Here is a 25922-nt window from a genome sequence, read left to right on the forward strand (position 1 = left end):
ATATAAAAATGAGAAAATAAACATATATGAAAAGGCATAATTTATTTTAAATGTCATTAATCCTTGAGGCCCTACCTCAGATTTTGTATTTATGTATAGAAATGCAATTTGAATCATAGTATCTTTGCCAATAATACAATAAAAGACCATATTTATCATAAAATGTATAACCTCTTAATCAATAAATAAATGTTAATGTTTTCAACTCCAGTTGTGTTCTTATATGCCTGAGGTGTTTTGAGTAATATTTTGTTCAAAAACACATGTGCACACATACTGTACAAACCTACACAAGCTTCACACTGGGGGATATAAAACAGACAAAAAAAAAAGAAAAGAAATATCATATCAAGAAAAAATATTAACAGAAGTGTCTGCATTTTTCTTTTTTCAAAGTTGTTAATAAAACAGAGTATGTTTTAAAAGAAAATGCTATTTCAGTCATTCTATTTCAAAATGTCTCATTTAATTCAATGTGTACTTTCTAATTATTTGTGAAAATTAGTGGCAGTTTGTGTGTGAAAATTGTTTCAAAGTAAATCCTACACCCATTTTTTTCAGTGTACTTTACCCTCCTGCTCTTGAGTGTTTTTCATGCATGTGAAACATTAGCACACAAGAACTCGATCGAAAAACTAGTTACATTTAATCCTTTATGTCACTTATGCATTAAACAACAGAAATATGGGCATGACATTGCAGATTGTTCTAGTAAACTGCATATTTACTACACTGCACAAATTATACAGGTCAAAACTGGCATATAGCATTTTAATTGTTAGAAAAAAAATTCTAACAATTAGTTATATTGTAGGTCATTTCCATGCAAGATTAAGTTATTTTAAATGATCATTTCAAATCCACTAATTCTCTTGATGTCTCAAAGCTCCATATATTACCTGGGGCTCTTGATCTTCTTTCGATCTCTGTTTAGTTTTCCTCTGATTGTGAGCAAATGTTAATAGTTAATAGTTAATATAATGCATAGTTCACCTCCGTTTTTGACTAAAACAAAACAAAACAAAAAAATTAAAAGATAGATTATGACATTGAACAGCTATTAAATATTTTAAAGCACCAAATCATGCAGAATATGTTAAAAACTTCTGACATTTGTGACATGCCTGCAAAAAATGGACAAAAGTGAGACTAGAAAAACAATGACTGGGCATACTTTGAAAATACCAGTATAGGCAGCAAATAAATATTACCTGCTCTATGTTTCTTTAAGATGTAACACAGAATGACGTTGAGAAGTATCGACGCCACAATGATTGTCATCAGTGTTGGTCGAACATAGTCAGACTGTTTCCCTATAAGATGAAATACAGAGTATGTTGACATTATCTTAAATTAATGACTCATTTGTTAACACGAGTTGCATTTGCTAGCATTAACAAACAATTTAATAAAAAAAGTTTTACTTTATTAATCTATGTTAACGTTAGTTTAATAAACATACAATTACTATGTTACTACAAATACTGTGTTAATATTAGTTTAATAAAAAAGTTAATTGTTCATGCTATACATGCTTTAACTAATTAACAACACTGAATTTAAATTAATGCGAAATGAGTAAATATTGTAATTATTATTAAGATTAATAATGTTACCATTATTCTTTTAAATTATTACAACAACTGTAAAAGTACACTGTAAATTATATATATATATTTTTTTCAAAATTGTAAATAAAACAAATTGGAATATGTTTAAGAAAATACTAATTAAGTCATTCTAATTAATACTAAGTAATTCTACTTCAAAATATGATGTTTAATTCAATGTGCTATTTGCCATTTCCTTGTAATTATTTGTGAAATTTACTAGCAATTTCTGAGTGAAAATAATTTCAAAGTGAATCTTGCACTAGTTATTTTCAGTGTGTAAAACACATTTTTGAATGTTTTAAAATATTTGATTTCATCCTTTTTAGTCTCTTTGCTATTCAGCTATATTAATTGAGATCTTATTTATCTTCTAATGAATATCAAAGTGGACCTACCGCAGCGGTCTTTCTTTTCCTTAAATATTTCCGTTCCTATAAACAAAATTTCATATTATAATACGTCACAATGTATAACGCAATATCTGAAAGTAACAAAATCATGAAACTAAGACTATTTGCAAAGTATTTCTTCTCACACTTAAGGTGCATTAAATAATGCTGGGTCCATCCCAATATCAATGCTTACCATTTAAATGCTCTTCAAACATCAGTCTTGTTCCATTTCCAAAAAACATCCTATTATAAATAATAATCTCACAGTAGTACATAGCGATGTCTGTTTGCTCAGTGTTCAGTACTGAGAGATTGAAGCTGAGCTGGTTCCATGTTAATCTATACTTTGAGGGGTCCTGAATTTTTCTCCTGCTATTATGCCAGTTTTGTCTGATTCAGCCAAAGCCACAAGGTCTGGAGCAGAACTGCTTTGTAATTTTAACCAGAACGCTTTATAGTGTCCTTCGTCTGGTGTGAAGCAGTGAAGAGTTGTGGAGTGTCCAGGCTGAACTCTCAACGCTGATTCTGGTTGAGACACATGCAGTAAAAACACAGCAAATGCACCTGAAATGAATCTGAATCAACTTTTAAGTATTTGAAATGGTAACAGTTTGTTCCTATTCAACTCTAGGAGTCTTTTAATATCATCACCACTTTTAAAAATATAAGTTTTTTTTTTTTTTTTTTTTATTGTAGTTAATAGTAATAGTAATTAAAGTACATTTAAAAGGAATAACAGGTTAAAATCTGTGTGTACTTACACTGTTTAAGGCCAAGACATATGAAGTATAATAATCTAGACATGTTTGAGGTGCTGTGCGCATACACTCCTTCACATGAATTGAAATGTGACAGCTTTGATCTTATCTTTCTGTGCCGTCTCTTAAATGCTCATTCGTGGTTTGTTTTTTTTGAGAAAAGAATATGGGCTCAAAGATGGTTCACAGCAGCAGAGGCAGATTTGTGTAAGACTGGGCAAGGTTTATAGCCTTCCCCTGGCCACAGGCTAAAATGAACAGGGACTTGAGGTAAAAATTCCACCAAACTGGACAAAAATTAAATTCCATAGCTGAAATAAATATATTACGGTTGTTGTGAATAAAGTGAAAATGAAATGAAAAGTGTTGATTGCAGCATTAAATTAAATCTGCTCATGCTGTATCATATGTCTATGCTTTTTTAAAGCATTTAGCATTATAACCAATCACATGTTATTCCGCTGAGTTTTTGAATGCAATGTCCAATCAGAGGCATTCAGATTAGTCATCGCTGAAATGCAACAGTTCTGTTCAGTGCACAGGCTAGATGGCTGAATTCTGCACTCTCTTGAATTGTCATCATAGATATCAAAGTATAGTTGATTCTAGGCATTTCTTTTAGGAAAGCAGCTAAAAAGAAATGCCTAGAATTTTTAATAAAAACATATTAATTTACATATTAAAACTTGGACAGAAGGATCACACAATTTTGCATTTTACACTACAGGAAGTTTTTTTTTTTTTTTTTTTGACATCTTGAACATCTAAACTCCATCTTCATGGCTCCTGGTGCTGTGGCAAAAGGTGATCTTATCCTCTTTGCACTTTTTGTTAGAAAACATAAATTTACAATAGTTTACAACAGTATAAATTGCATGTCTGATAAACAACTTTACATTGATTTTTATTTGTTGAAAAATGTAAAAATGTTAGCAACAAATGTGAAAACGTAGTTTGGGAAGAATTTGAAGAAGTTGAAATGTTATATATGGTGTAACAATGAAAAATGTTCAGGCACAGTACTCAGGCTGTAAATGAAAGAGATTTGCACTTTGTTACACAATGGTGTATTGATTGTTTTCTGGTACAGACCCAGTATCCACATACGTGGACATCATTTTTTTCAAAAAGAGCTTCATGTTCAAAGATAATATTTGGTTATTATATTTATTGGTTCCTCCTAAGCCCAAATAGCTAGAAGAAATCGTGCCAGGTTACGTATGTAACCCAGGTTCCCTGAAGGGAACGAGAGCTGCGTCCGAAAACGCTATGGGGAACGCCATCAGCGTTACCACGTTCTGAATCACCTGTGCAATCAGTCCAATGAAAGGGCGAGGTGTCACGGGCGGGGTGACGTCACGACCAGGAAGTATATAAGCACGTGCGATGGAGCCCGCGTCAGCTTCAAGTCATGAAGCAAGCGCTGGCAGGGATGCCAGAATTGTGGCCACGAGACGCAGCTCTCGTCCCCATCAGGGAACCTGGATTACATACATAACCTGGTACGTTCCCTTCCAGGAACTTCGAGCTGCGTCCGAAAACGCTATGGGGAACGATATACCAACGCAGCCAGACTGACAAGTCCCTGCCTGATGTCAGGACGAAAGGACAGAGGAGCCTGGAGTGGCTCGGACGTCCAGGTTATAGAACCTGGCAAATGTCAGGGGCGTGGACCACCCAGCAGCGTTGCAGATGTCCTGAACCGGGACACCTGCCAAGAAGGTCTTGGAGGCCGCCACACCTCGGGTCGAGTGTGCTCTGATTCCCAACGGCGGGGGAAGCTCAGAGACCTCGTATGCCAGATTGATGGCATCCTCTATCCACCTACTAAGAGTGGGCTTCGTAGCAGGAAGACCCCTCTTAGGCGGACCAAAGCACACGAGCAATTGGTCCGACTTCCTCCACAGGGCAGCTCTGTGGATGTACGTGCCCAGTGCTCGCACTGGACACATACAATTGTGCTTCTCCTGGTCAGGCTCCCTGAAGGGAGGAGGACAGAAGGCCTGGAGTATGACCGGCTGTGGTACGACCGTCGGAACCTTGGGTACATACCCTACGCGAGGGTTGAGGAATACTTTCGCCATACCGGGCGCAAAGTCGATAGAGGCCGTAGACAGGGCCTGAAGGTCACCCACTCTCCTCAGAGAAGTGATGGCCAACAAGAAGACGGTCTTGATGGTGAGGAGCCTGTCAGTTATCTTCTCAATGGGCTCGAAGGGTGCCTTGCACAGAGCCTCCAGGACCACAGCCAGGTCCCACGTAGGGACGCGGGAGCATACTGGCGGCCTCAGCCTCAGCGCACCGCAGAGGAAACGTGTAACTAGGGGGTGTCTACCCACTGACTGGCCATCGATAAGGGCATGGTATGACGAAATAGCTGCCACGTAGACCTTGATCGTGGAGTGGGTTAACCCTGCGGAGAAGCGGGCCTGCAGGAACTCCAGAACTGTGCGAGTGGGGCAGTTGACTGGGTCGAGCTGGCGGTCCCCGCACCAAGAAGTGAAGAGCCTCCACTTCAAGGCGTACAGTTTCCTCGTGGAGGGAGCTCTGGATTGGAGGATGGTCTCGATAACCTCGGTTGACAGACCGGAAGCTATGAGTTGCACCCCCTCAGAGGCCATACCCACAGCTTCCACAACTGTGAGAGGAGATCCCTCCTGACGGGCACTTTCCACGGAGTGCCGTCGAGGAGAGAAATCAGGTCCGAGAACCATACTTGAGCCGGCCAGAACGGCGCTACTAACAGTAGGCTGACCTCGTCCCGGCGCACTCTCGCCAGAACTCCCGGGAGCAGAGCGATCGGGGGGAAGGCGTACAGACGAAGCCTCGGCCAGGTCTGTACCATAGCATCCAGTCCCAGAGGCGCTGGAGGAGCTAGAGAGAACCAGAGGGGACATTGAGCCGACTCTCGAGTCGCAAACAGGTCCACCTGTGCCTGGCCAAAAACCTTCCAGATCTGCTTGACCACCTCGGGGTGAAGCATCCATTCCCCGGGCCTCAGCCCCTGTCTCGACAGGACGTCCGCTCCCACATTGAGATTCCCAGGAACGTGCACAGCTCTCAGTGATAGGAGCTTGCCCTGGGACCACACAAGGGTCTGGTGTGCCAGCTTGTACAAGGGGCGCGATCGCAGACCTCCTTGGTGGTTGATATAAGAGACCACTGCCGTGCTGTCGGTGCAGACCAGCACGTGGTGACCTCTCAGGTCCGGGAGGAAGTGCTTGAGCGCACGGAACACAGCTAGGATCTCTAGCTGGTTGATATGCCACGTCAAGTGGCGACCATTTCACAGACCGAAATGAAATGGCCACTCATGACCGCACCCCAACCGGTGAGGGAGGCGTCTGTCGCAAGCGAAATGCAGCGACCAGGAGCTCCCAGCACCGGGCCCTGGGGCAAGAACCAAGGATCCCTCCACATGTCTAAGGCACGGACACAACGGCGTGACACTTTGACAGCGCGGAGCGAGTTTCCCCTCAGGGAGACCCCCCTGGTCTTGAGCCACCACTGTAGGGGTCTCATGTACAGCAGGCCGAACGGAATCACGTTGGACGCAGCTGCCATAAGCCCAAGCAGCCTCTGAAACCGCTTGACAGTGAATGGCTGGCCCTCTCGCACTCTCTCGACTGCCGCGAGGATCGACTCGATCCGAGCAGGGGATAACCGCGCCTGCATCGTGGTCGAATCCCACACCACGCTTAGATAAGTGGTTCTCTGAGCTGGCATTTAGTCTTAACCCCAAGTCTTTCATGTGGGTGAGAACGACATCTCGATGCCGAACCGCCAACCGCTCTGATTGAGCGAGGATCAACCATGCGGATGCCCTGCAGTCGCAACGGGACCAGTGCCGCATCCACACACTTGGTGAAAGTGCGGGGTGAGAGTGCTAGGCCGAAGGGAAGAACCCGATACTGGTACGCTTTGCCCCCAAAAGCGAACCTCAGGAACGTCCTGTGAGAGGGAAGAATGGAAACACAGAAATAGGCGTCTTTGAGGTCTATTGTGACAAATCAGTCCTCGGACCTGATTTGTGACACGACCTGCTTGACAGTGAGCATTTTGAACTTCAGTTTTCTGACTGAGCGGTTCAGCAGACGCAAGTCCAGTATGGGCCTCAGCCCCCCATCCTTCTTCGGAACAATGAAGTACCGGCTGTAGAAGCCGATGTGAACTTCGTGAGGAGGAACCAACTCGATGGCTTCCTTCCTCAGCAAAGTCTCGACTTCCTGTTCCAGTACCAGAGCCTGCTCGGGGCGGACTGCAGTCACAACGACCCCGTTGAACGGCGGGGATGACCCGTCGAACTGAATGCGATATCCATTCGCTATGGTTTGCAGGACCCAAGGAGACACATTCGGCAGTCGCTGCCAGGCTGCCAAACGATCTACTAAGGGAATCAGTCTCTCGAGACTGACCTCTGGTGTCAGAGAAGCTGCCAGACCGCTGCCTCGCTGCGGTGCACCGACAGGAGACGCATGATCTGGGGGATGAAGCGAGTGCCTCAGGCCCGCTGAAATCACAGGCGGAAAAACCTGAGGAAAATACTCACTGGGACCCGCTCCCCTCGGTGCCCTCCGGGGACCTGTCTACCCTGGAACAACGGCAGGGTTGGTAGACAGGTCCCCGGAGGGCACCGAGGGGAGCCGGTCACCGAGTACCGCGGTGTAAGCCGCTCCACCCCAGTAGGGGTTGCCCTCCGTAGTCCTGGGGCTCGTCCATCAGGACTTCTCCGTCGAGGACCGCTTGGCCGCCAAGACATCCCTCAGGTCTGTCTTCGACCTAGCAGCCCTCGCCGCAGAGCGTCGCCGCTCTCGGCTCCGCCACGGGGGAGCACGAGAGGCGACGCTCTGTTTCTGCGCAGCCCTGTGTGAGGAGCTGGTATGCGGAGGAGGCTGCTCCCGCCCAGCAGCCCCCAGAGTTAGAGAGCGGCGGGGGAGGAACCGCCGGAAAGCCTCCGCTTGCTTACGAGCCTCCTGAAACCTGTCGACAACAGCGCTGACTGCGTCGCCGAACAGGCCAGAAGGCTGAAGCGGGGCGTCCAAAAGGCAGACCCTGTCTTTCTCCTTAATGTCTGACAGGGTCAGCCATAGATGCCTCTCTGCCGCCACCATAGCACGGGCCGACTCCTTGGTGGCACGGAGGGCAAGATCAGCAGTCCTCCTGAGCTCAGAGATGTCATAAGAGTTTGGCCACAGCCCGAGTAACCATCTCTAAGAGCTCCTCATACTGGGACGAGAGAGCCGGCGAAACCTCGTCAACGCTCGTCACGTCAACCTCCTCGGAGGAAGAGAGACGAAGCGCTGAGTCCTCGTCTCGGGAGGAAGGAACCGCTTCCCCGAGAGACAGGACACCAGATCTGGTGGATACGGGAGGAGATAGAGATATGCCCGTCTCACTCTCGCCAGCCAGATCAGCCTGTGAGCCCCACGAGTGCAGCCGCCGCTCTACCTCGGCAAAAGCGGGACCAGCGCCACGTGGGGTGCTCACGAAGGCTCCCTCCTCAAAGAGAGCCCTTCTGGAGCGGAGTGTGCGCAGCGAGAGCCGCTCACAATGCAGGCATTCAGGTCCCTCGAGAGCCGCTGCCGCATGCTCCGCACCCAGGCAGACCACGCACTGTGTGTCCCCACTCGTAATAAAACGTGGGCAGGGAGTAACACACGATCTGAAACACGATCCAAAATCGCCCCTGTCTTAGTCTTAGCTTTAGGCATGTCGCTATTCTAAGGACAGACAACACTAAATAAGACTCACAAATAGATAGGACTGACAACACACAGAGCGCTTGCTGAATGACAAAAAGCTGACGCGGGCTCCGCCGCACGTGCTTATATACTTCCTGGTCGTGACGTCACCCCGCCCGTGACGCCTCGCCCTTTCATTGGACTGATTGCACAGGTGATTCAGAGCGTGGTAACGGTGATGGCGTTCCCCATAGCGTTTTCGGACGCAGCTCGAAGTTCCTGGAAGGGAACTAAATGCAAGCCAAACCAAAGCTCAGGTCTTAGGTGGTTAAAGGTAGTGTATAGATTAACAAGCTACCTAATACTGTTCAGGAGGCAGGCACACTGTCAGTTTAAATCTAGATTAAAGACACATTTCTCCTGGCTTACACATAACACACTAATAGACTTCTATTATTCAAATCCGTTAAAGGATTGTTAGGCTGCATTAATTAGATCAACCGGAACCGGGAACACTCCCCATAAAACATGATGTACTCGTTACATCATAAGAAGAATGGCATCTACGCTAATATTTGTCTGTTTCTATTCTGTTTCTCAATCCGTGTCCGGATCAGATGGTGGATCGGTGCCGGGAGATGATGTATGTGGCCCTGATCGTCGGCAGAGGCCGGACACCTGGATAAGCCCTGAGGACATATCCCCAGTCACCGTAGCCACCCGATCCGGTCCGTATCCAGCCCAGATTGTCACTGCAGTCACCAGATCCAGTCCGTATCCAGATCAGATGGTGGATCAGCACCCAGAGACGACCTCTACAGCCCTGAACGTCAGCGGAGACCAGGACACCGAGATGAGTGCCAGAGACAGATCCCCAGTGAGGACCCCGCCACTTAGACAGCCATCGGGAAAGACCACTGGAACCAGTAGAGCCCTTTACAATCTGATTTTGCTGCAGTTGGAATGGAACTGCTGGTTCGTTTGGCCGGAGGAGAACTGGCCCCCCGACTGAGCCTGGTTTCTCCCAAGGTTTTTTTCTCCATTCTGTTACCGATGGAGTTTTGTTTCCTTGCCGCTGTCGCCTCTTAGTTGGGGACACTTCATTTCCAGCGATATTGTCGACCTGATTGCAAAGACACTATTTAAACTGAACTGAGCTGGATGATGACATCACTGAATTCAATAATGAAATGCCTTTAACTGAAAATCTTTTTTTTAATCTTCTCATTTTACATTATTGACACACTATTTTCCTTTTTTGATATTGTGCAGTTGACACAACTTGCATTGTTAAAAGTGCTATATAAATAAAGGTGACTTGACTTGACTTGACTTGAAATCATGTGCTGACCAGCTGGCCCCCATCTTCACACATATCTTCCAACAGATCACTGGAGCTTTGTGAAGTCCCCTCATGCTTCAAATGCTCCACCATAATCCCCATCCCAAAGAAACCCAAGATTACAGGACTAAACGACTACAGACCTGTGGCTCTATCATCTGTGGTCATGAAATCATTTGAAAAACTGGTTTTGGCTTATCTGAAGGACATCACTGGACCCTTACTGGACCCCCTGCAGTTTGCCTACAGAGCAAACAGGTCTGTGGATGATGCAGTCAACATGGGACTGCATTACACACTGCAACACCTGGACAGACCAGGGACTTATGTGAGGATCCTGTTTGTGGACTTCAGCTCGGCCTTTAACACTATCATTCCAGACCTCCTCCTGCCCAAACTAACTCAGCTCTCCATCCCCACCTCTGTCTGTCAGTGGATCAACAGAACAGCTTCCTGACAGACAGGCAGCAGCTAGTGAGGCTGGGAAAATACACATCCAGCACCCGTACCATCAGCACTGGAGCTCCTCAGGGCTGCGTTCTCTCTCCACTGCTCTTCTCCCTCTACACGAACGACTGAACATCTAAAGACCCCTCTGTCAAGCTCCTGAAGTTTGCAGACGACACCACACTGATCGGCCTCATTCAGGATGGTGACGGGTCTGCTTACAGACAGGAGGTTAAGGAGCTGGCTGTCTGGTGCAGTCTTAACAACCTGGAGCTCAACACACTCAAAACTGTGGAGATGATCGTGGACTTCAGGAGAAACCCCCTTGCTCTCCCCCCACTCACCATCATGAACAGCACTGTGACTGCAGTGGAGTCATTCAGGTTCCTGGGCTCCACAATTTCTGAGAACATGAAGTGGGACATTCACATTGACTCTATTGTGAAAAAGGCCCAGCAGAGGTTTTACTTCCTTCTCCAGTTGAAGAAGTTCAATCTGCCACAGGACTTGCTGAAACAGTTCTCCTCTGCCATCATTGAATCCATCCTCTGCACTTCAATAACTGTCTGGTTCAGCTCAGCTACCAAATCTGACCTCAGAAGACTACAGAGGGTAGCCCGGACTGCTGAGCGAATCATTGGTACAACCCTCCCCAGTCTCCAAGAACTGTACTCATCCAGAGTGAGCAAAAGGGCTGATAAAATCACTCTGGACCCCTCACACCCAGCACACTCCCTCTTTGAACTGTTACCGTCTGGTCGATGCTACAGAGCTCTGAGCGCCAGAATGACCAGACATATGAACAGTTTCTTCCCTTAGGCAATCCATCTCATGAACACTTGAACTCTTATCAATAAACATGAAGCATACAACACTATCATATGTTTTATGTTTATTTTACACACATACTTATTACATTTCAAATTTGCTCCTACCATACCTGTACATACTGAATTGTCTATTTTGTATATTGTGTTTGTGCTATTTGGCACATTGTCCATTTTTGTATATTTGTATATTATTTTATTTTTATTTTAAATTTAATTTAATTAATTTTTTTTTACTATGTCCTGTCCTGTTGCTGTCATTGTCGCACTGTGGAGCTACTGTCACTAAAACAAATTCCTCGTATGTGCAAACATACCTGGCAATAAAGCTAATTCTGATTCTGATATATGTGTGTCTGGGGGGTGGGTGGAGTGTGTCTATTTTGCACTCTTGATATTGTAGAGTGTCACCCCCTTATTGCTATGCACTCTTCTTCTGCATTGTGAATGATTTGTAGATCGTACACACAAAATAATTCTCTGTATTTTCATATTTTTCCAATGAATGCGGTCATTTTTGACTCATGCAACAATGAATGCAGTTTGTTCACCTGAGAATCAGAGAGACCCCCCTTTTGAACTTCAAATTGAAGAGGTGACACCTGTGTAGAAGGGGTACACACATTATATACAACATCAGAGTTCTCAACAACAACATCTGAGCTTATTGGAGTGAACTCCCCCAGTTGCATACCTGGTTGCAAAACAAAAGGGCTGTTAGTTGGATTCATGAGCCGCACTACAGTTTGACCATTTTCCGCTATTGTAACGGTGCGTGCAACTTCAATACCATCTAACTTGAATAGATAAGGCTCAAACAACCCACAGTATCCATCTGCTAAACCTGCATTAACAGCAGACGGGATAAGTTGCGTATATGTGAGCTCAATTATCAATAAATGTAAAAAGTTATGCTATCATTTATTGGTTTGATCAATATTGTATCAGCCTCACCGAAAGATTCCTTAACTGGCCACCAATTGTCAGTAACACCAGATTTCTAAGTTCACCAAAGGTTGTCTCATGCTCACTTGATCTCAGGACCTCTAGTACAAACTTGAAATTTAGTATACATGAAGCTGGATTGAAAACATTTCAGTTCTTGATTTTCATTTTGAGACTAACTGCTTCACCTTTGCAATTTCAATTCTCAACAACAGGGGGAGTTGAATAGCCAAACTGTACACTCCGGTGAAACTCTGCTTCAGCTGGCTCAGATAGGGTTATTTATGTTATAAACCTTAATTTAACTAAGGTTCGCTTAAACTGCTTACATTTGACATGTATTATTATTATTATTTAGTGTTTTATGTGCATATATAGGTTCAGGTGATAACATGTGCCAATGAGCAAAAAGGGCAGATTTCTTTTTATTAGGGGTATGAGCACTGAAGATGTTTAGCTCCTGTTGTATGTTGTCCCCAGGCATACAAGTATTATATTGTTGTATATTTTGCAATATATCAGTTTTGGTTCACTGATCAATAAGATAAGAAATCTCTTAGTGAAAGAATAAGGCTGTCAACAACTTAAAAGGACTTTTTCATAAAATGTTTTTTCCACCAATGGATTTAAATGTCTTTTACCTTATGTTTTACTTTTTAAATTACTATAAATACTAAAAAAGACACACGTTTTGGTGAAACAATGGCATTCTTTTTATTAGCACTCATAACACTCGGACACATCAAATATAACTAGTACACATAGGACAGTATTAGTTTATCATGTTATATCACAGAATTGTTATTTAATACTAGAGCATCTAGCAGTGGAATATACAACGTGTGAGTATGAGCTTCTTTCAGTCTCGTGTCTGCTTGAGTTTCTTCCAGAGAAAAGTACTACTGCATAGCTCAACTCCTCCTCTACACCATAAAACCAACAGCAATGTACTCCATACATAAATAAAACATAAAATATAATGAATATAGAAATATTGTTTATTTAAATTGTACAGGAGATGAGGAATGTGTTGTTTGCAATGGCTGGGTGTCTGGAAAGATTATGAACCTTTTCAGTTGCAGTAATCAGTGTGTTTTTAAAGATATATTTGAAAAGTATATACAATTTTAATATTTACACTTTTAGATATGTTAATATGTACATGTATATTTTGCAGTGTGTGCTCCAAAATAATCAAACTTCTCTCAATCATATCTCAATGATAAAATCAGAATTCATCATATTTTACAATAGAAAAATTTTAAAATTAAGGTGGATTTAATTTCATCTTCATTAAAACCACTGTCGGTAATGCTCTAATAATCAAGATATCATACAATATGATTATCAGTTAATATTCTTGATATGATATGAAAATAGCTTACCAGAAAATGCTTTTTGTCGTTTTTGTACTCTCTTACATAGAAGGATAGCTATGATCACCAACCAAAAGATATTTGTTGCTACCAAAACTGGGACCTTTAAGTCATTCCAGACGAACTCAGAAATTGGTTCTAAAATTAAAAAAGTCAAAATATTTAAAATTGCAATTAAAATGGGATTTGATCTATCATATGCATTTTTCTCACCTCCCGTTTCAAGCCTACTTACATTTCCAAACAGAATCTCTCCACACATGACCACAGCGCAGTAATAAGTCCCAGGCTCAGCATCAGTTTAACTGAGGTTCGGCAGTGAGGCGTTCACAGAAGCATATTATGAATTCAGAGACTGATTAAAACGCCAACCCCCCCAAAAAGCAAATGGATGAATCACCAGCACCCGTTTCGTCATTGTAAATTCAAATGGGTCAGGCGGTCAGATTTGATAAGCCAAATGACTTTGAAAGATGGCTCAGACGATTTGAAAGGTTCAGAGTTGCAAGCAACCTGGCACAAGCATCTGATTTGCACCAAATTAACACACTGATTTACTGTATGGGAGACAAAGTTGATGACATTTCGTGTGGATTGGCCATGACTACAGAACAGCGTGGAAACTACGAAACTGTGCAGAACAAATTCAAAGAATACTTCACTGGCAAGATAAATGTGATCTATAAGAGAGAGCAAAGTTTAACTCCAGAAAGCAAGAGCCATATGAACCAATTAATGATTTTATTACTGCACTGTATTCATTATCAGAACGCTGTGCTTTTGAAACTCTGAGAGATGAATTTATTAGAGACAGATTTGTCATCGGATTAAAAGACACCAAACTGTCAGAGCGTCTTCAACTGCATGCAAACCTAACATTGGAGTGAAACGGTGAGAAAACAGCAGGCTGAACTTAGGCAGGAGGAGGATGAAGACCTAAAAATAGAGGCAGTACACAAAGAGAAATGCAGACAGGATTCGTCCAAAAAGCCAAATAAGTCAGAAAAGGGAAGAAATTGGCCAAGTTTCCAGAAAAAAACGTAAAGATAAATCAAAGAAATCACACTGCATAAGATGTGGAAAAACATCATATAATGTAAATGATCTGTGCCCAGCCAAAGATGCTGTGCGTCACCAGAACAGGCAATTATATGAGCCAATGCCATTCAAAGACTGTGCTTCATGAGGTTAATGAGGACTGTGATTCAGACAAAGGGCAAGCCTTCCTTGGAGCCATAGATTCAAATACACAAGACTGGTGCACGACTGTTCAGATCTTGGAGTAGCCAGTAAAAGTGAAAATGGACATGGGGGCAGATGTCACAGTGATACCGGAATCAATCTTCACACTACTAACCGCAAATAAAAGCACTGGCCTAAGGAAAACACGGAAAACACTGATGGGACCAGGGAGGCATGTTCTAGATGTCAAAGGGGTATTTTCTGCCACCATTTCCAAAAATTAAAAAAAATATAGAGAAAGACATCTATCCAAGCAAGGACACTAAAGTCGCAGCAGATGCGACGTCTTTTGGTCTGGGAGGAGTGATCTGTCAAAAGTTCAGTGATGCATGGAAACCCATAGCATACGCATCTAGAGCGTTAAATCCAACTGAGCAGAGGTATGCCCAGATAGAGAAGGAGACCCTGGCTCTTGTCTGGGAATGAGAATGTTTCAGTTGCTACCATGTTCCAGGGAAACAATTCGTTACTCCTCGCACGCTGTCCAGGATGCCCTGTACGGACAATGCAACAGATGCTGAAACAGCTCTCATGGAAGACACAAATATCTACCTTGCCCAAATAAGAGAAACCTTTCCAGCTTCAAAGAGTCGATTGGAGGAGATTCGACAAGAGTTAAAGAAAGACTCTTTATGCAGCCAAATAATGAGGTTCCACGAACACGGGTGGCCAAGAACAGTACAGGCTGATGACAAACTCAGACCTTTCTGGCTGGAAAGAGAAATGATTTCCATCCTCGACGGACTGCTTCTGTCACGGAACGCTAAGAGGAGCGTCGCGAAAAGACGAGGTCAGGGGCCAAGTGCAGGTGAGGTGCTTTAATCGAAACAAAAAGGCCAACACGGCACAAAAACCAATACAGAAAATGACTGGGATACAAACGGCAACGCAGTGCATGTATCCCAGACCAAAAACCAACACTAGAAACTCACTTTTACCATACATATACAAACATCAATTAACGAACCCAGGCAGAGTGGTGGGAGAGGGGAGACTATATAGTCCGTGGCAATGGGGAACAGCTGCGGGTGTACAGTGTACAGGTGTGTGTGGTTAAGCAGGTGTATGTGATGTGGCAGGTGTATGTTATTACGTGAGATGAGTCCGGGAGGAAGGGAGATGGTGACCTCTGGTGGCGACAGGGAGAAGCGCAGGGCCCGGACTCATGACAGCTTCTACATGGAACAAGGTTGATAATCCCTGCCTCACTCTAAAGATCAATTCTGAAAAACATTCATCAGGCACACCAAGGACTTGAGAAATGCCGCCAAAGAGCAAGACAGTCTGTGTGGTGGTCCGGCCTGAGTTCACAATTGCGAACAGTGGTGCAGCAATGTGATGAATGTAGAAAAGCTTCCACTAGGGCGGCAGAACCACTACAACCTTCAGACTTCCCATCTTATCCATGGCAGAGAGCTGCTACAGACTTGTTTGAACTAAAAGGACATAAATATCTTCTAACTGTCGACTACTATTCAAGAGACAGACATGGCAAAATTGTCATCAACCACCTCAGCAGCCATAATAGAACATCTAAAAGCTGTGTTTTCACGAAATGGTGTGCCCGAGATTCTAATATCAGACAACGGGCCACAGTACATCAGTGCCGACTTCCAGGAGTTTTCGAGGGAGTATGATTTGAAGCACATATCAAGCAGCCCACGGCACCCTCAACGGAACGGTGAAGCCGAAAGAGCAGTACAAACGGTCAAAAAGCTCCTGGGGAAAACATCAGATCCGTTCAAAGCCTTGCTTGCATATCGCTCAACGCCACTTGCAAATGGCAACAGTCCAGCTGAATTGTTGATGGGCAGAAAGAAAGCTGACTCCACTGTGATGTGACCCAGTCTCTATCTCTCTCTCTCTCACACACACGCGCGCGCAAAACTCGCATTTGAACAGTCAATAGCAAATACTTAAACTGATAACATACAGTGAGGCAAATAAGTATTTGATTCACTGCCAATTTTTCAAGTTTTCCCACTTACAAAGAATGGAGAGATCTGTAATTTTCATTGTAGGTACACCTCAACTGTGAGAGACAGAATATAAAAAAAAAAAATCAAGAAAATCGCATTGTATGATTTTTGAATAATTAATTTCCATTTTATTGCATGAAATAAGTATTTGATCACCTACCAACCAGCAAGAATTCTGGCTCTCACAGACCTGTTAGTTTGTCTTTAAGAAGCCCTCCTATGTAAAAGACACCTGTTCACACACTCAGTCAATCAGACTCCAACCTCTCCACTATGGGCAAGACCAAAGAGCTGTCTAAGGACACTAGGAACAAAATTGTAGACCTGCACCAGGCTGGGATGGGCTACAGGACAATAGGCAAACAGCTTGGTGAGAAGGCAACAACTGTTGGCACAATTATTAGAAAATGGAAGAAATTCAAGATGACTGTCAATCTCCCTCGGACTGGGGCTCCATGCAAGATCTCGCCTCGTGGAGTATCAATGATCCTGAGAAAGGTGAGGGATCAGCCTAGAACTACACGGGAGGACCTGCTCAATGACCTGAAGATAGCTGGGACCACAGTCTCAACGGTTACTATTAGTAACACACTACACCGTCATGGATTAAAATCCTGCAGCGCGCGCAAGGTCCCCCTGCTCAAGCCAGCACATGTCCAGACCCGTCTGAAGTTTGACAAAGACCATCTGGATAATCCAGAGGAGGCATGGGAGAAGGTCATGTGGTCAGATGAGACCAAAATATAACTTTTTGGTATAAACTCCACTCGCCGTGTTTGGAGGAAGAAGAGGGATGAGTACAATCCCAAGAACACCATCCCAACCGTGAAACATGGGGGTGGAAACATCACACCATTTCATGCTTTTCTGCAACGGGAACAGGACGACTGCACCGTATTGAGGGGAGGATGGATGGGGCTATGTATCGTGAGATTTTGGGCAACAACCTCCTTACCTCAGTAAGAGCATTGAAGATGGGTCATGGCTGGGTCTTCCAGCATGACAATGACCCCAAACACACAGCAAGGGCAACTAAGGAGTGGCTCCGTAAGAAGCATTTCAAGGTCCTGGAGTGGCCTAGCCAGTCTCCAGACCTGAACCCAATAGAAAATCTATGGAGGGAGCTGAAACTCCGTGTTGCCCAGCGATAGCCCCAAAACCTGAAAGATCTGGAGAAGACCTGTATGGAGGAGTGGGCCAAAATCCCTGCTGCAGTGTGATTTTCTGTGATACAATGTGATTTTCTGGATTTTTTTTATTTTTTATATTCTGTCGTTGAGGTGAAAATGACAGATCTCTCCATTCTTTGTAAGTGGGAAAACTTGAAAAATCGACAGTGTATCAAATACTTATTTGCCCCACTGTAGCCTACTTACAGTCGCTGATTCAGAAGCGACAGATTGTCATAGCAAAGTCAGAATTACCTCCTTTCCTAGGTTCACGAAACGTTCGTCCATAAAATGCCTTGTGACAACATCTGGGTTGTGCTGTTCTGTTGTAAGTAATCTTAATGACTCTTAAATGCATCTACTTTCGGAAGGCCAAATAAAGTGCTTTTGCTTTGACATAGAAACACACAGCGTCTCCCTCTCCCTGGCTGCATCAACACTACTGCGATTACTGAAACCACGCCTTCTTTCCTTGCGTGAACATTTGGGCGGCATTACGCAAATATTTCCACATCGTTACGTAGACATGTGGGGGTGTGTTTGAATGCGCTGTTTTAGGGGGGCATGGCAGAGTCTTAACTTTAATAAAGAATATCTCTTTGGTTTTGAGACTTTAGTCTTTGCAACTTCAGGGATCTTATCTATGCACAAACAGCTTGTAACACTCCAAAGAGAAAGGAAAACTTGAAATCACATCATATGACTCCTTTAACATATGATATAACAAATGGGCAAGATCTTTTGCTTGAGAAATACAGTCAGGTCCATAAATATTGGGACATCGACACAATTTTAACATTTTTGGCTCTATACACCACCACAATGGATTTCAAATGAAACGAACTAGATGTGCTTTAACTGCAGACTGTCAGCTTTAATTTGAGGGTATTTACATCCAAATCAGGTGAACGGTGTAGGAATTACAACAGTTTGCATATGTGCCTCCCACTTGTTAAGGGACCAAAAGTAATGGGACAGAATAATAATCATAAATCAAACTTTCACTTTTTAATACTTGGTTGCAAATCCTTTGCAGTCAATTACAGCCTGAAGTCTAGAACGCATAGACATCACTAGACGCTGGGTTTCATCCCTGGTGATGCTCTGCCAGGCCTCTACGGCAACCGTCTTCAGTTCCTGCTTGTTCTTGGGGCATTTTCCCTTCAGTTTTGTCTTCAGCAAGTGAAATGCATGCTCAATCGGATTCAGGTCAGGTGATTGACTTGGCCATTGCATAACGGTCCACTTCTTTCCCTTCAAAAACTCTTTGGTTGCTTTTGCAGTATGCTTTGGGTCATTGTCCATCTGTTCGTTGCATTTGAAATCCATTGTGGTGGTGTATACAGCCAAAAATGTTAGAATTGTGTCGATGTCCCAATATTTATGGACCTGACTGTATGTGATGGAATGAACTTCACATTTGTTTTAACTTACTTGCGCTTTCAGGTAAAGAGCATCTAGTTAAATTATCTGTTAGCAGGTTAAAGTACCATATCTAATTAGCATGTGTCAAATTTTGAACCACTGCAAAAAAAAAAAATCATGGTGATTTATATTGAAGAGTTGCATAAAAGTGAATAATCACGATTTATGTAGTGTTGCTTGGTAAATATAGCCAGATCACAGCTGTCTGCACTTCGCTTTAATGCTTGTGTTTCACTGCATTAAGATGATGTATGGAAACTTTTACCCACAGAGATCTAAGCACGCTTAAGTTCACTTGTTTAATCTGTTACTTTCAGAAACAAAAGTTGACCGCACCCTGAGCGCTGTGCAACAAATTCATTGACTTATATGTATTTATGGCATAAGTCTGTTTCCGAAACCATTAGTCAATGTGTGAAAGGAACTAACATGTGGTACACATGCATCATATTAAATAAGAGTAAAGTTTTTATTTATTTATATTTATTAATGAGCCTGGCCTGGAAAGTTCTACTTTTGAAAGGTGCATTTATTCATTTGTTTGTTCTATAATGTCTGTTTTTATTTATTTTTTATTTTTTCCAAAAATAAAAAAGACATCCATTTAAGAGAATGCAGCATCTGCACACAACGATTACATTCTTTTAAAGACAACAAATACATTTTTAAATACTATGGTCTTGAATTTAGCTTTTAATTTCACTTCTTTTTTATTAGTGCCATCAGTACCATCATTTAAAAATTACTATATGCATAAAAAATATGGGAATTTAGGAATTTTCATTTCTGACAAGGATAAATATTTTAAATTTAAAGTTTATTTTCATGGCTGTTTCATAATAAAAGTGCATTTTTTAAGTCCTTGTCATCTGTGACTTAACACCTCATATAAAAACAAGGGGTATTTTTTCTGTGGTTATGGAAAGTAGTGTGAAAGGCATGTAGTGTGATGGTGTTTGTGTGGTTGAGAAATGAGCGTGGGGTCAGTCTGGTGGGTGGAAAACAGTCAAAATCTTATGCTCTCATGTGCGCACACTGGCACGCAGACATTTAAGAAAGCCTTTATGTGTTTAAAAAAAAAACAGTTTACACACATTTAAAATAGATTTAAATAATGTGCATTTTCTTTAAATTGTCACGAGTTTATTCATAAAGGTCAGGCTATACTTCTGCTGCTCACAAAGTACATTTTTGTGAAATGTGTTCATAGTTAATAATAGTTTTAATAATTTGTACAGCTATGTTTTGGTGTGTATATTTACAGTTTTGTAATCTGGTCCGCTGAAATTCCCCTCAGCACGTCTCATTCTACACTGAACAGCTTCTTCCTGTCAGGGTCTGTTTAGGAAATGATGTCATTCACAACCCCCTGCCTCTTGACAAAGGGCCTGCTTATATCTTAATTACAGAGAACCTAAACAGATATAAATTAAACTTCTTAGAACTTCAAATGCATTTGATCTTTACAACTTTTATTGCATTGAAAATACTGAACATTGCAGAGCTCATATTCACTTGAAATGTATGGCATTAGTAATAGTGTTTCAACATTAGAGTCTTGGTGATCATATGGCTTTTTAACATTAGAGTATAGGCTACAATATTTGACTCTGTGCTACTGTTAGACTATCTAGTGGCAGAATACACAAAATCTGTATCTTCTGTATTTCTGGCTTCTCTTCTGGATTTGTGTTTTGAGAATTGTAGAGCAGCATAAACTGATGAATGAGGCTCCTGCAACAGATTGAAAGATGATTTTAACGTCATTTTAATTTATTTTAATTAAAACACACACGCACACACGCACACACACACACACACACACACACACACACAGATGTTGGTTTTTGTGGTTTATGGGGACTCTCCATAGGCGTAATGGTTTTTATACTGAACAAACTGTGTGTGCTATTGCCCTACACCAACCCTACACCTAAACTTAGCCCTCACAGGAGACTTTGTGCATTTTTAGATGTTCAAAAAAACACCATTTAGTATTTTTTTTAAGCCTTTTGAATTATGGGGACATAGGCAGTGTCCTCATAAACCACCTTCATATTGTAATACCTCTGTCATACCCATGTCATTATACAAATTTGTGTCCTCATAAACCACATAAACATGCACATGCACACACACACACACACACACACACACATCTATAGACTTATTTGTATCCAAATACATTCTCTGGTGTTAGAATTATAATTAATTGCTAATTATGATGTTGGGGACAGTTAGGAAATAGTGAGGAAATGTGATTTAAAAAAAAAAAAATTAACTGATATTGTTGCTGTTTGTACCCCATACATACAAAATGCAAGATACTTTTTACCCAAGCTTTATTTTATCACTTTTAATTTTTTTTTTGCCTTATTTTTCCTTTTAAAAATTAACCATATTAAATTTCCTCAAGACAGAGCAATATTCTGCTCAAGAGCTGGGTTCTCACAAAAAAGATTTCAGCCATGCTGTCCTTTTTAAAGACATGGTTAAAGCTAAACAGAAAAGTGAAGCAGGATCGCAGGCTGTATGAAAAACAATCTCAAAACACATACTTTATTTCAACTAAAGAATTTTCAGCATAAATATAATATTGAAAAACACTGATATTAGAAAAGTTATTTTACAGCCATTGTCTGTAACTCCTTTCAATAGCAGAGACTTGCGTATTTATAATCTTTTTGTACACCAGTCGACCCAGTCTTTAATTTCAACTGTACAATAATTTTTGTCAATACATCTTGCAGATCTTACATTAATTCTCAGTAAAAAAAAACCCCAAAAACTTTACTGTTTGGTTAAAAATTCAAATGTATTTATTCCACATTCAGAGAATGGACATTTTTATTCTAATAATTAGCTTACCTCATGATGTTGTTTTTCATGGCGATCAGCATCTGCGGCAACAGAAACGGAAACTAAAAAAAAAAAAAAGAGGGTTTTTTTTATTATTTACAATTATTTCACTACACAGTTGTTTTCAAATGATATCCATACAGCGATGTAAGTAAATCTTTTGAAAATAATAGATGTACTGTTACCTTTTCTGTCCTGTATCTTATTGATGAGCATGGTGAGCAGAATGACGATGATGAGAATAACAATAACACCACCAAAAATAAAGGTCAGCTTATAAAAGATGTTTTCAGAACAGTCTCTTGTAGAAATCGGACTCTTTTTCAGATCTGTTAAAAAGTAAATCACATTTTACTCTAACACACCATCATAAAAGCATTATTGTATATGAATAGTACAAGCATTAAAGAAAGGCAGATGATAAATACCATCATTTGTTATTTCTGTTTCATTTTGCAGTGGTGTATCACTCCTCTCTGCATAAGAAATGAAAACTTGAAATGTAGTAGTCATTTAGCAAATCAACACCGCTTCTTATCCACACAACATCACAGAAGCATTTTGGAAATCATAAGGATGGATAAGGATTTTCTACTGTACATATTGTGTGCAAGCTATTCAACAAATGTGCTGTTGAAAAATGATTACCTTTAACGTCTAGCTGTGTTCCATCACCAAATGTCATCACCCAGTTTTGCCAACCACAGTAGTACAGACCAGAATCAGAAATTTCCACATTTAAAATTCTTAGGTATGTGTTTTTGCTGTTCAGAGACATCACAAGATGGTCTGGTTGAAAATCATTTAAATATGTTGGCTTTACTTCAAGCTCGTAGGGTAACATCTTGTATACAATGCTAATAGGGACAGCACTGTTTGTTTGCTTGAACCAGTGTATGTACTTTCCAATATTTGAGGTGTGTTTACACCAAATAGTCACGTTATCTCCTGACTGAGCTGTGATATTTGTTGACTGCGATGCTTTAGCTGTGAGAAAACCTAAATCCAACAGAGGAATAACAAATAACTTTAAAACATAATAATATTTAGAACATTAACACACAAGAAATGCTGTGTATAGAACTCTCTTAAACATAATGTTTACTAATCAGTTTTGAATGAATCATTCCTATCATGCATGAGTGAAGTAATTACAGTGCAGTAATGCTTACCTGTGCCACAGATCACCAGCGCTGAAATTATTATATGCCCCATTGCAGTACTGAATCAGACTAGAACCAACGAGGAAATTAAGATGAGGAAATCAATGTGCTTTTTTCATGTGAGGGGGTGTGGCCTATGCTTACGAGCGACTAGTTCAATATAAGAAGATTCATTATTGATCAGATATATTGATAATGTTGTGATGCTTTCTTTACTGCTTTAGCACCTCATAGTTTCTCCATAGCACTTTTGACAATAAATTGTTTCAAAGTAGCTTTACGAAGAACTAGAAGCAAGAATGACAAATGTATCTTTGAATATGTCTTTTATTGATCCTTCCTGAATTATATTATTGATAAACATTTTACCTGGCCCACAAATAGTTAAACTTTAAACTAAACTTTAACCTCTGAAGGCCCAGGCTTTAAAGGAGCATGCAACACTGAGTTGGAACCGTATCTTTCTGTCTAACCGTTTGACTTCAAATGTATGAAAGTGATTTAGCAGAACTATTTAGTCGTGACCAAGCAAACTTAAAACTCTACAGTCTATGACTGATCAAAACTGGTATTTGGGAAAGTGAGATTCATGCTAGCTTGACACTTTAGGACCACATCCAAATTGAGACGCAACCTAAAACACTGAAGATTGGAATATAAATTCAAGGGCTCAGATTAGGACTAGATTCAGATTAAATTAATACGAGGAGTCAAGTAAATTACAATGCAATGTTAATAAACTTAACCAATATGTACAGTAATGCATAGAAAAGACAGATATCTGATCACCTCAATAATTGAAAATAAGTAAAACAGTGATAATATTTAGCTGTTAAAAATAAACCATAATTAATAAATTAATAATATGTTTTAGTAAGTTTCATGTTTCAGGTAGTATCAGTGTATACAGCAGTTGTATCCTCAGTATGTCGTCCTCCTGTTTTGGGTCTCTTGTTTGAGAAATACACAGCAGCATATTCTACTGAATCATTTTCCTGAAAAGTACAAACATGTATTTCAAGATTCTAATCCGGGTGATCATGTCTTTGATTTTATTCTATAGCCTTTGGGTACCGTTTTCCTTTTCTATAGCCTCCAAAAAAATGATACAGCAAAAAGTAGTAAATGCAACCATTCACATCCTTAACAGCAAAACAGAATTAGAAATAATATTGTGAATATGATAATTAATAACACACACACGCAAACACAAAACCTACACAAAAAAATTGAATTAGATTTATGCTTAATGCTTTTAAAGTATAACACATGTTGTTGAAAATACAATATATATATAGCACGCTCTGGAAGAAAACAAAGCTTTGCTTGTGTTCATATGGTGAAACTGGGATTGTTTTTAAATTGTTTTTACTTAGCCATTAGAGTTATATAAGTCTGTGGAGTTTACCTTGTCATTAAGCTGTTGTGCTTGACATTCAGCGACCGCTACAAAGCACAGAAAAAGACAATCAGTTGCTATTAAAATATTGAGAGAATTCCAATTATTTCTAAAGCCTTTTTTTAAATATTCGTTCTACATTTGTGATTTAACTTGATCTTTTTAACCATGTGTAAAGAGTTTACCTTTTTTATGCTTCTGCTTTCTGTGTTCCCTGATAATCGCCAAAATAAGAGGAACAATGCATGCAAAAAAAATTATTCCACCAAATAGGAGGGTCAGTTTAAAATAGATGTCTCCAGAACACTCCTCAATAGACACGGATGATTGCTCATGATCTGTAAAAGAGTGGATATCATTTCAAATACATTTTAAGTGACGCCACCAAGAACACATTTTATGATTTTTCCCCCCCATAATTTGAATTAATAGATTAAACAAGAACATTCATATATCAAACCCCTGCAGTTTTAATTTTGATAATGAAAGTAAAATGACATACCCTTTTTTGAGGTTCCTGTGTAATTTTTCTCTGATATGAAAACAGTTGGTGAGGATAAGTCATTTACCATTGTGGCATTTACAGTGGTTTTCAAATTGAGTTGTTTTTCAACATGTGCTTTTAATAACAAGGTGAGAAAAAAGAGCTATAAGCAGTATAAAATTAGAGTATAGTGAGAGAGTATAAAAAAGATTACCTTTCACTTCAAGTCTGGCTCCATTGCCAAATTTCATATCATAATCCCCAGCTCCACAAAAGTAGAAGCCAGAATCCCAAATTTCCACATGCTTAATTGTTAGGGTGGTGCTTTTGCTGAATTGATGCATGACTAGGTGGTCTTTTGTGAAATTGTTGAAATAATTTGGCTCAACCTTCTGAAGACTTTCAGTGTATAACATGGACACAATAGTAATAGGCACATCACCATCTGTTTGTTTGAACCAGTACAGATTTCCAGAAACATGAATATTGTGTGGACACCACATTGTGACACTTTTTCCTGGATCAGCCTGTATAGTTGCTATTGAAAACATAACTTGGAGAAAACCTGAAAGCCATTAAACAAGAAAAATAAAACCATAACACACCACAAAACAACATATTCTATGTTAAAATGTCTCCCCATTTTAATCTGTATCTTCCCATTTTAAACTCTACAACGATTTTATTACGTGTCTCTAATCATAGAATTGTAATTTACAGTAAAATAAATAAAAAATATTCTTACCCGTCTCAAAGAGCAATAAAGCTGCAGCTGAAATATGTAACATTTCTACACTGAGTCAAAACAGAGCTGAAGAGGA

General features: G+C 40.9%; 2 protein-coding genes across 3 annotated transcripts; both read right to left on the minus strand.

The window, feature by feature from the left end:
* Positions 1–20648: 20648 nt before the first annotated feature.
* On the minus strand, positions 20649–23385 carry LOC306872829 (uncharacterized protein). The gene is made up of 6 exons (XM_079421694.1): positions 23228–23385; positions 22704–23054; positions 22484–22531; positions 22241–22384; positions 22065–22117; positions 20649–20930 (listed from the first exon to the last, which is right to left on the minus strand). Exons 1-6 carry the CDS (start codon positions 23268–23270, stop codon positions 20823–20825), a joined length of 747 nt encoding a protein of 248 aa, XP_079277820.1. The 5' UTR covers positions 23271–23385; the 3' UTR covers positions 20649–20822.
* A 149-nt stretch (positions 23386–23534) lies between these two features.
* On the minus strand, positions 23535–25922 carry LOC306872723 (uncharacterized protein). 2 transcript variants are annotated; one of them, XM_079421477.1, is made up of 6 exons: positions 25847–25922; positions 25316–25666; positions 25120–25149; positions 24803–24955; positions 24627–24664; positions 23535–24213 (listed from the first exon to the last, which is right to left on the minus strand). In XM_079421477.1, the coding sequence occupies exons 1-6, from the start codon at positions 25887–25889 to the stop codon at positions 24106–24108; spliced, it is 723 nt and encodes a 240-aa protein (XP_079277603.1). In that variant the 5' UTR covers positions 25890–25922; the 3' UTR covers positions 23535–24105. The 2 variants fall into 2 exon arrangements, with proteins under 2 accessions (XP_079277603.1, XP_079277602.1); XM_079421476.1 differs by having other exon boundaries at positions 25120–25236.

Source organism: Barbus barbus (assembly GCF_936440315.1).
Source record: "Barbus barbus genome assembly, chromosome: 1".
Classification (NCBI taxonomy): Eukaryota; Metazoa; Chordata; class Actinopteri; order Cypriniformes; family Cyprinidae; genus Barbus; species Barbus barbus.